The sequence below is a fragment of the Hippopotamus amphibius genome, chromosome 3, assembly GCF_030028045.1.
Source record: "Hippopotamus amphibius kiboko isolate mHipAmp2 chromosome 3, mHipAmp2.hap2, whole genome shotgun sequence".
Taxonomy (NCBI): Eukaryota; Metazoa; Chordata; class Mammalia; order Artiodactyla; family Hippopotamidae; genus Hippopotamus; species Hippopotamus amphibius.
The window spans coordinates 144,968,566-144,979,027 of NC_080188.1; the positions used below are offsets into that span (position 1 = coordinate 144,968,566).

Below are 10,462 nucleotides of genomic sequence, written 5' to 3' on the forward strand. Positions count from 1 at the left end.
CCTAGGTTCAGAGGCTTTATAAAGAACAGAATATTCAGAACAACAGAATAATATCCCAATAGCACCCACATTATTTTTCAAATCCTTCTCCCACCATTCAAGACAGTTCCATGCCTACTGAGAACTGACGCAGGTGCAGCAGGCTAAACAACATATGGGAAGCATCCAACTGGATCAAGTCTAGATGTAAAGGACCCTTGAAATTAAACCCACTGAGAGTCTCAACACTGCACAGCCCTGACAGGAAGTCCCTTCTACCCTGTTCCCCTCCCCTGACGGTGGGCAGAAAGCAGGAAGGGGATGATGGTGACAGAAATAGGAGTGTGGAGAGTCCTACACAATTCACTGTGGCCAGCTGCCCGGGCTACGGACAGCTAGTATCTAATCCAGCTCCGGGCTTGTTTCGTGACTGACTCCTAAAATTTCCTGGCTATCTGGCTAGGCAGGGGAAGTACAGAGGCCCCCAAAATTGTTAGTCATGTCAATTATATGCTCATCTCTACTTCCCACCCCTAAATACATTTACCCTTGACCTACACAAAATTTCAATATCTTACCACTTATTTATATATATTTTTGTAGGGACCAGAGCCACATACAATTTTTTTATTTAAAAAATCTATTAAATTATTAAAAATCTATTAAAAGTAAGATTTCAGGTTGTTGGAGTTTTTTGGGTTTGCCTATTTAAAGAAACTACAATTACTTAACAAATGCTTAATGATGAACAGATTATCACAGGCTATACATTACTTATCTAGATATGATCAAATACTGATCAATGACATAAAGACACCAATGCCTGGAGCTGGGGAAAAACCTTGGAAAAATTTTATAGTGCTGTAAGAATGTGCACATGACAATAACACAATTTAACTATTATAATCTAAAGAGTAAGAAAAATGAATTCCTTACCATTTCCACAGCAGAGCCTGTATTCCTGCCTTTCCAAACAGGTGTTTTTTGTAAAGAACTGTACTTTTCATTCCATGTGCTAGATAAGCTTCCCTCTGTAATAAATAATTATTAATGATATTTAAGTTTAGTTCAAAGGATTTCATACTGTAAACACAGCCTTTTTAGTAACAGCAATATTCCTGGAATATTTACGAATATGGAAAAAATACACTGACCATAATAATTTGTTTATCACAAATGAAAAAAAACCTCTTCTGTATTTTTTTGTCAAACTCTATAATTTGACAAGGCAAAGCTACTTGAAATTATTACATTTTCATATTAAAACACGTGTGGCTTATTCCATTTTGGTTTTCAATAATTCCTCTATTCTGATTTGCCAAGAACTATCTCAGTACAATCTGACTGAAAGCAAGCAATGAAATGGGAAAAGTGCTTTTAACCTTGAATTTGGAGCATATTTCTTTTCTTTTTTTAAAATTTATTTATTTATTGGCTGCATTGAGTCTTCATTGCTGCTTTCTCTAGTTGCTGCGAGCAGGGGCTACTCTTCATTGTGATGCGAGGGCTCCTCATTGTAGTGGCTTCTCTTGTTGCGGAGCATAGGCTCTAGGCGCGTGGGCTTCAATAGTTGCGGCACATGTGCTCAACAGTTGTGGCTCACGGGCTCTAGAGCACAGGCTCAATAGTTGTGGCACATGGGCTTAGTTGGTCTGAGGCATGTGGAATCTTCCCAGAGCAGGACTCAAACCCCTGTCCTCTGCATTGGCAGGTGGATTCTTAACCACTGCGCCACCTAGGAAATCCTAGAGCATATTTCTAAATGTTTTCTGCTTCAATGTGTAAAACCCTAGATATCCAAAAATGAAATATGTGGGGGTTTTTTCCCTTAATTCAAAGAAATGTTTCAGAGTCGTATGCAACCAGAAAAAATCCGATCAAGTAACCAATTAAACATGTTGTGAAAATAAAGAAGATGAGTTTAATTTTTATAAAAAGGATATGTTTATTTAGAGAGAGATATAGAGGATGAATATACAGAAGACAGTTATTTTTATTTCCTTCTAATTACTGCACTGAATTTTCTAATTTTTCTATAAAAAATTTATATCACTTGTATACTTTTTTTCAAAAAGAGAAATGGCTTTATTAGTGGGAGAAAAAAATTAGTGGAATATTTTTTCAGACATATATTTTAACAAATATGAAAGAAAAGAGATGGGATGGGGTTGATCCTGCTAAACTAATAAATTAGGGTAATCCTGGAAGACAAGTATTCTCAAGCCAGAAGGACTTAATTTGGTAGTTCACCAATCCAAAGTACAATACAGCAGCTTTAAAAATTAAAAGTACTAATGAACCTTTGAGAAGATCTACACTGGTTCCAAATTTACTTATCCAGTAGAATCCTGAAGAGGTAAAATTTCAAAGTAAATTATATTAAGAGGATAGGTCTAATGTACTTACACAAAGAAAGAGCAAGAACAAGGAACATGTCTAACTTTTTCTCAAGAAAAATACTACCATTCTCTTATTTCAAGAGACTAGCATTACTACTTAGAAGACAAGATTCTCAGAAACTAAACAATTCTGTAAAAATACAGCTTAGCCCAGTTGTTTAATAAATGCTTTAACTCTAGTAAGAAATGTCTGGAATGTTTAGTTAGGAAGTTCTTTAATCAATAATTCTAGGGGGAGAAAACCAAGGGCCAATTCCCCATATGAACTTAAAGTTATCATCAGTGAAAACCAATATTTAAAAGCTATAATGCATCATAATTTAGAAAGAAAAGAGAAATACTATATCCAAATTAACTTAATGAATTAAATTCCTAGTTTATGCCATACCTAAAGAATCATCCTATGATTCTTACCTTTTAAACTGACAAGGGCTTTCGCTGAAGAGCCTGCAATGAAAACAAATCAGTATTATTTCATAATCAAAGTGACAGAAAAAGAACTTGGTTTAGGGGTAAAGTGATCCATTTAGTTTTGGCAATGTTGAAGTGATAGTGGAATGTGCAATTAGAAATAACTAGTAGACAATTTAAACTATTGACCAGAACTCAAATAACATAAGGAAGAACTGGAGACATTTGGGAGTTCTGTTCAAGTTTTGAGAAACTGGAGACCTTCCCAAGAGAGAAAAATGTAGAAAGAGAGGAAAGAGAAGTAGGGACAGAAGCAATTTTGGATCCTCATCCAGAAGTGTGCTGGTGCTGCAGAAGGAAAAGAGAAAGGGAACTGATATTCATTGAGGCAAAGATCAGAATTAATAGAGTGGAGAAAACAGAAAATGAAAATAAGAACTTCCCTGGTGGTACGGTGGTTAAGAATCCATCTGTCAATGCAGGAGACATGGGTTCAATCCCTGGTCTGGGAAGATCCCACAAGCCATAGAGCATCTAAGCCCGTGCACCACAACTACTGAGCCTGTGCTCTACATATGGTGAGCCACAACTACTGAGCCCACATGGTGCAACTACTGAAGCCCGGGCGCCTAGAGCCTGTGCTCCACAAGAGAAGCCACCGCACTGAAAAGCCCACTCACCGAAACAAAGAGTAGCCCCCACTCACCAAAACTAGAGAAAGCCCACGTGCAGCAACGAAGACCCAAGGCAGCAAAAAAGAAAAAAAAAGAAAAAATTAAATTAAAAAAAAGAAAATGTAAATGATTTAAGGACTGTAATAGCAGATAATAAGTCCCTTGGAAGTCTAGAATGCAGCTATGTGCCACACTTAAAGATCCAAGCTGGATTAGGGAGCTCAGAGCAGCCAAGAGGGGCGAGCATAAAGTTGGAAGGGTTCACTGACTAAAACATTAGTATATATTAAAATAACCAAGAAGCTCCTCATACACATAGAAACTGTATGATTAATAAAGGCCCTCAGGGGATTCTGTGAAACACGTTCTGGTGTAAATAAAGGATAGGATCTATGGGTGAGGAGAAGCAGAAGAATTGATATGGAAAGAAGTTTTTATGAGAGAGGGAGAGCACTACACTGAAAATCTCAGAGTTGGATATGTATACTGCAAAGGAGCTCAAGTCATTTGAAAAATAATAAAGTATGATCTCTCTCAGTTATATGTGACATCTAAAATAAACAAAAAAGGGAATTCCCTGGTGGTCCAGTGGTTAGAATTCTGCACTTTCACTGCCAAGGGCCTAGGTTCAATTCCTGGTTGGGGAACTAAGATCCCACAAGCTGCATGGCATGGCCAAAAAATAAAATAAAATAATAATAATACTAACATTTTTTAAATTAAAAAAACAAAAAACACCCACCAAACTCACAGATACAGAGAACAAATTGGTGGTTGTCAGAGGCTGGAGGAGGGGGATGGGCAAAATAGGTGAAGGGGGTCAAAAGGTACAAACTTTCAGTTTTAAGATAAATAAGTTCTGGGGGTGTAATGTACAGCATGGTAACTATAGTTAACAATCCTGTATTATATATTTGAAAGTTGCTAAAAGAGTAGATCTTATGAGTTTTCATCACAAGAAAAAAACTGTGGAAACTGTGTGGTGATGGGTGTTAACTAAACACTGTGGCAATTGTTTTGCAACACATACAAATATCAAATCATTATGCTGTATGTTGCAATTAAGAGTTTGCATCCCGCAGCTAAGGAGCCAGCGAGCCACAACTGGGGAGCATACCTGCCTCAACTAAGGAGCATGTCTGCAGCAACTAAGACCCTGCACAACCAAAAAAATAAATTAAATAAATAAATAAATAAATAACATATTAAAAAGGGGGACCAGAGGGGTTCTAGGGTCCTTTATCTGTTGGGTCTCCATGTTAGGATTAAAAAAAAATCATTACGCTATACACCTAAAACTAATACAATGTTATATGTTAATTATAACTCAATAAAAGAAAAATTAACAGGAGGAAAAAACCTTCCTATGCTCCAAAATAGAAATTATTCACAGAATTATGAATGAGCAAAATCTCCCTTTTTAAATTTAAAAAACTGTTTAGAATACCTTTTTTCTTTTACTATAGTCAAATTTTATTTATCATTACTCATTTTTAAATTTGTTTTTATTTTGGAACCAGCTATTTCTCATCTCAGTTACTGTGACATCCACTTATGTTTAAAAAAATATAATCTAAGATCAGGCAATAGTGATGTTATTTGAAAGGTTTGCCATTTACTTACATTGAGAAAAGACAGATTTGTAAGTGGCTTGTTAAAAATGTCTGTCAACATCTATAATAAGCCAGTCCATTATGACATTACACAAAACACAAAAATAAATAAATAAAAGATGATCTCAGGGGATAAAGTAAGATAGAAGAACATGAACTAAGTACAAAAATCAGAGAAGACAGATTAATTCTCCTTGGTGTTTAACAAAAGTAGCAAAGATTCATGACTCATATAAATGCACAACAGACTTTAAATGAGAAGTAACAGATAAAGTATCATGGTTCTGGCTATGAAACATTTTTATGTATCTCAGATCTCTAAACCTCAACTGACTTCTCTGCAAGGCAGTATGAGAGGCTTATCCAGACAACCCACCACCGTCAAAGCCACTCTTGCTTTCCCCCTGCTCTCTTGCCTAGATGTGGAGAATGGTTAACAGGACACCTTAATAGCTTCTGTATGGCAAACTGAAGTTTAATGACCAAAGGTACTAAAGTTGTAGGGGGAAAGGTGGGGGAGAGGCCATAAAAGCCCTGCTAAGAAGCCTCAAACAATACAACGCAACTGGGAAAGCAGCAGTAGTAGACAGGGCACATATCAATGTAGCTACAAAGAAAAGTATGGTTCATTTGAGAAAAATCGGTAACCATACACTCATTCAGTGAGTATATGTAGAGTGCTGACTGCACCCTGGCCCTAGCTCTAGGTACTGGGGACAACATGCAAAACAAAGTCCTGATGCTCCCCTGGAATTTATATTCTAGCAAGGGGAAACACACACAACACACACACACACATATATCAAGGGATGATAAGCACTACTGGAAAAAAACAAAACAAAGCAGGATAATAAGGATAGGGAATGTGAGGTGGGAACTGGGGGAGGGAAGACTATTTTTCTATAAGGAACTCATGATTAGCTTCTCTGAAAGTGATATTTGAGCAGAGATCTGAAGGAAGAGGTGTGAGTTGTAAGGATATTCATTATTGCTCCATGAAGGCAGGGACTGTATCTTGCAGATTCTGACCTACCACCTTTAACCTTCCCTTCTTGAGAGATAGTACAGCATAGTGGTTAGGAACACAGATGGAGACTAGCTGTGTTTGAATCTTGGCTCTGCCACTTTCTTACTGTGTTATTTTAAGAAAGTTACTTAACCCCTCTGTGCTACTTATTCTTCTTTTGTAAAATGAGGAATAAATGAGTTAGTGTATGTAAAAGTGCTTAGAGAAAAATGTACATAGTACATGACTAATTTTCAGACCATGCTTATTATTAGCATTATTTTGATCAATCAAAAAAGGTTAGGTTAAGAACATGTATTTTACAGGCAAGTAAATCCTATTAAGTTAGAATCCTACTTTAACTGGGTATGTTCATTCATTCAACATATATTCACTGAATACCTGCCATAGCACTATTCTAGGGACTGGGGTTAACTGACAGACAAAGCCTCTATTCTCAGGGAAGCTTACACTGTGGTGGGAGAAGACATACAATAAACAAGTACATAAAATGGCAACTACACTGGTGCAGTTGCTGTAAAGGAAATAACTAATGGATCTCAGTGTGGGGAGTAACTAACTTTACAGAGGGGAGTTAGGGAAGGCTTCTCTGAGGAGGTAACATGTGAAAAGGACCAGCCATGAGAGAATAGGAGGTCAAAGTAATGAGTCAGGGTAGAAGAAACAGCAGGTAAAAAAACCCCGAGGTAGAACATTTAGAATATTCAAGGAAGGGTGGGGGCATTATGCTTGGGAAGTCACTGGCAAGAGAAGGGTGGTATGAGAAAAGAATAGAGAAGTAAGCCAGCTGTCATGCATGGAACTGGAATGCAAGCATGAGGAAAAACAGAAATGGCACCTTCTCTGGAGGAGCTTCTAACCAAAGCTACCAAACAATCACAGTAACAAATGTAAAGCTGCAACTGTGACAGCTGCCACTATGAAATTACACTGTAGTATGAAGACTGAATAAGAAGTTGTGTTATTTGTCAGGGAGGACAGAAGCTTAAAGTGGCATCTAAAGGATAAGCAGAAGTTAACTGGAAGTGAGGGGAAGGAAGAGCATTCCAGGTAGAGAGAACAGCATATGCAAAAAACAAAGCCTAGTGAGAATAGGGAATGAAAAAGGTCCAATTTAGCTCAAAGGGATAGAATGAGAGGAAGAGTGGTACAAAAGGAAGCTGGAGAGGTGGGGAATGGCCAGACCACAAAGCGTCTTCTGGTTAGTAAAGTGTTTTCAGCAACAGGATGATATACATACATTTTGAAAGGATCACTCCGGCTGTGTGTAGGTTGTGGGGGAGGGCTGGGGTAGTGGATTAATGGGAGGCTGAAGTGATTAATGCAGAAGAGATGGTGACAGTTTGGCCAAAGATGAAGGTGAGAAGTAGAAAAAACTGAGAGACATTTAGAAGGTAAAAGTTGCATGATTTAGTAGAGGCTTAAATACGGGAAGTGCAGAGGATAACCTCTATCTAGGTTTTAGCTGATTGCACAATGGAGCCATTCATTACGACTGGAACCATTGGAAGTATCTCTGTACTGCAAAGGATTATGAGGTAGATCTTGAACCCATAAAATCTGAGCGGCCTCTGAGGCATCTAAGAGGAGATGAGAAATGGGCAAGAGATACTAAGCACAGAAGCTCAGAGGAAAGATGTGGGCTGAAGATAGCCTTGGCTACCTCATTAGTAAGAATACCTACCTCAACTAGAAAGAGGATAAGTGAGCAAATGTATACAATATGCTTTGCACAGCCCCTGGTTCAGTTAGTACTAAATAAATAGTAGCTTTTATTACTGATAATGTTATGCTGGCTACTGGTTAACTTACAAACTAGCTCCCTTGACTAAAACTGGCAAAGAAACAGATTGCTACTTCTAGTATTAAACTGAAATCACTTCTGCTCCAGTTTCATTAACCATACCTCTTACCCTACATTCAATTACATATAAATTAAGCATTCATATATACCTGATTTGTGGCACTGTGTGACAAACCAGGTAAAGCAATCCTTGCTTTCAACCAGCTGTGGTCAAGCTAAACAAGACATATACTGCACAAGCTAAGGTGCTTACCCACACACACACCCTAGTGTATTCAGGGATGTCACAAAGTAATATAAATGATTATTTTACATAGTTTGAGAGTGTAGCTGGAATTTGAACCCTAGCATGAGTCCCAAGTATCTATAAAGAACCATAGTAAGTCCTCAATAAATGTTTAATGACAATGAACAAATATTCTAAATGACAGTTATCTAGTGACTGGGACTTCCAATAGGTGATAAAACATCTTTGTGACAAAGAGAGCAAAAATTTCCAGATGATGACTGCAGTGTTTAGTAGGCCCACCTTTATTTAGGAGCATCCTAAATCACAATCAATTGTATTCTCCAAACAAGAAACAATAAAATTCATAGGTGGTCTATGGTTGTGCCTTATCCAATACAGTAGCTGCTAGCCACACGTGACTATTTAATCTTAAATTAACAAAAATCAAACGAAATTTAAAAGTCACTCTAGCCACATCTGAAGAGGTCCACAGTTGCATGTGGCTACTGGCTACCCTGCTGGACATCACAAAATAGAACATTTCCATCATTTAGAAAGTTCTACTGGAATTCAGCGCTGGTCTAGAGCAAATTTAAAACACAAACTCTCTTAATACAACTTTTCACCAGTTTGGCAACTTGAATTTTCAACTTTATAACACATTAAGAATATACGACCCCACAAGGAAAACAGAATTGGCTGTATTCAGCTCTCATTTTAAAGGTGTCTTGCACAGATAAAGTTAACAGTGATTGAGCCTTTTTTTCCCTTATGCTAAAACGCTCACAAATACTGAACTGTACAAATACATAAACTGAACAGTGAGTGTGCATCAGGACACTTCTGTAATTAACTAAAAGATACGCCTTTATCCTGTATACTTTATACAATACTGTAAATTACAAAATTAAGTTCTATCGTGCTTAAACTACAGAATTAGTGCTTTTACTTACTAAACACAAGTGAGCATCCATGTCTGAGATGGCAGGATGAGTAAACACGGTTAAGGGAGGCAATGAGCAGGGTGAGTGTCAGAAAGAGTGGTGTATATGCCTGCTGTGATGGTCACATCCATGCAGAAAGGTACCCCCATGATTCCTAAGACACATATGCAAAGAAGAAAGTCTGTGGGATGGGGGCTCCCTGAACACTTGTGTACCCAGTCTGGATTATCTCTGAAAAGGTCCACAGCCACCTGTGGTCCCAGGGGAAGGGGCCAGCCCTTTGACACGGAAATGCTTCCAGGGGTGGACACATCGGAGGAGGGAAGGGAGGGCAGTGATGATCACAAGTGCCTGCAGCGGCAGGAACTGTGACAGGACAGGATCAGGGGCCGGGGCAAGAAGAAGGGCTGTGACTACCCCCTCCCCAGCCCGAGTCCTTCCCGGCCCCCGGACAGCGAGTTACATAACCCCGCCAGGCGTCTCTCCGCTCCGGGCGAGCGGGGCAGGCGGCGAGGACAGCCCCCACGGCCGGGGGCCGCTCTTCCCCCACCGCGGCCGCGGGCCCGAGTCCGGCCAGGGGAGCAGCCACCGCCTCCGCCCCGCACGGGCTGGGCCCCCGAGCTTTCGGTTTCCGGCCCTGGCGCTCACACAACCCCAGAAACCAACACACAGACACCATAACAAAGGCGGCGACGCGGCGGCAACACCGGGGTGAGAGGATTAGGGGACCACGGCGGGGCTGGCAGTCAGCCCTCTTGCCCGGCAGAGGGCACGGCCGCCCGTCCCGGCCGATGCAGCCCGGGGGCAGGCGGCCGGCGGGAAGAGTGGGGGTGCTTTGAGGTGCTACTCACTCTCGTCAGGCAACTGGTCGAGCTCCGCCATCTTGAACGAGCCGCGCCGCTTTTTCAAAGGCTGCCCGCCGCGGTGCATTGTGGGGCGGAGACTGTCTTTGCGAGGGAGGTTCGAATGCGGAGCTCGCTGCCCGCGGCGCAGAGCGGCGCTGCTCCCGCCGCGGCCGGCTGAGGCGGGCCCGGCTCCGCCCGCGCCTGCCCGGGGAGGGGGTGCCGCCGAGTGGGGCCGCGCCTTGCCCCTCCGCCCCCGCCCCCGGCCGGGCCGGGGGGAGGGGGAGGGGGAAGGAGGCCGCGCCGCCAGGCCCGTCTCGCGCCGCCCCTGCCCGGGCCCGCCGCCGGAGCGCGGGGAGAGCGGGGGGAGCGGCGCGAGCTGCCGTGTCCCGCCCGGCTCCGCTCCTGGCGTCGCCCTCCCCCTCTCCCCCCGGGGCTCGCTCCCGGCGCGCGTCTCGCGTCTCGCGCTGCAGCTGCGGGAACTGCAGGCTGTTTATTGCGAGTGGGGAAAAGGAGGGACGGTAGGAAGGAGGCCCCGGC

The 10,462-nt window shown here is 41.5% G+C and overlaps 1 protein-coding gene across 2 annotated transcripts in view; it reads right to left on the minus strand.

Annotated features, from left to right (window-relative positions):
* LIN9 (lin-9 DREAM MuvB core complex component) overlaps positions 1-10,272 on the minus strand; it is a 106,931-nt gene extending 96,659 nt beyond the window's left edge. Inside the window, exons 1-3 of one of the 2 annotated variants that reach the window (XM_057729605.1) lie at positions 9,932-10,272; positions 2,793-2,825; positions 916-1,010 (exon numbers count right to left, since the gene is read on the minus strand). In XM_057729605.1, the coding sequence (XP_057585588.1) occupies positions 916-1,010; positions 2,793-2,825; positions 9,932-10,010 (207 nt within the window). In that variant the 5' untranslated portion in view covers positions 10,011-10,272. Of the gene's footprint in view, positions 1-915; positions 1,011-2,792; positions 2,826-9,089; positions 9,149-9,931 lie in introns of those variants that run through there. The other variant, XM_057729606.1, reaches the window with a different exon arrangement.
* Between the last annotated feature and the right edge of the window lie 190 nt (positions 10,273-10,462).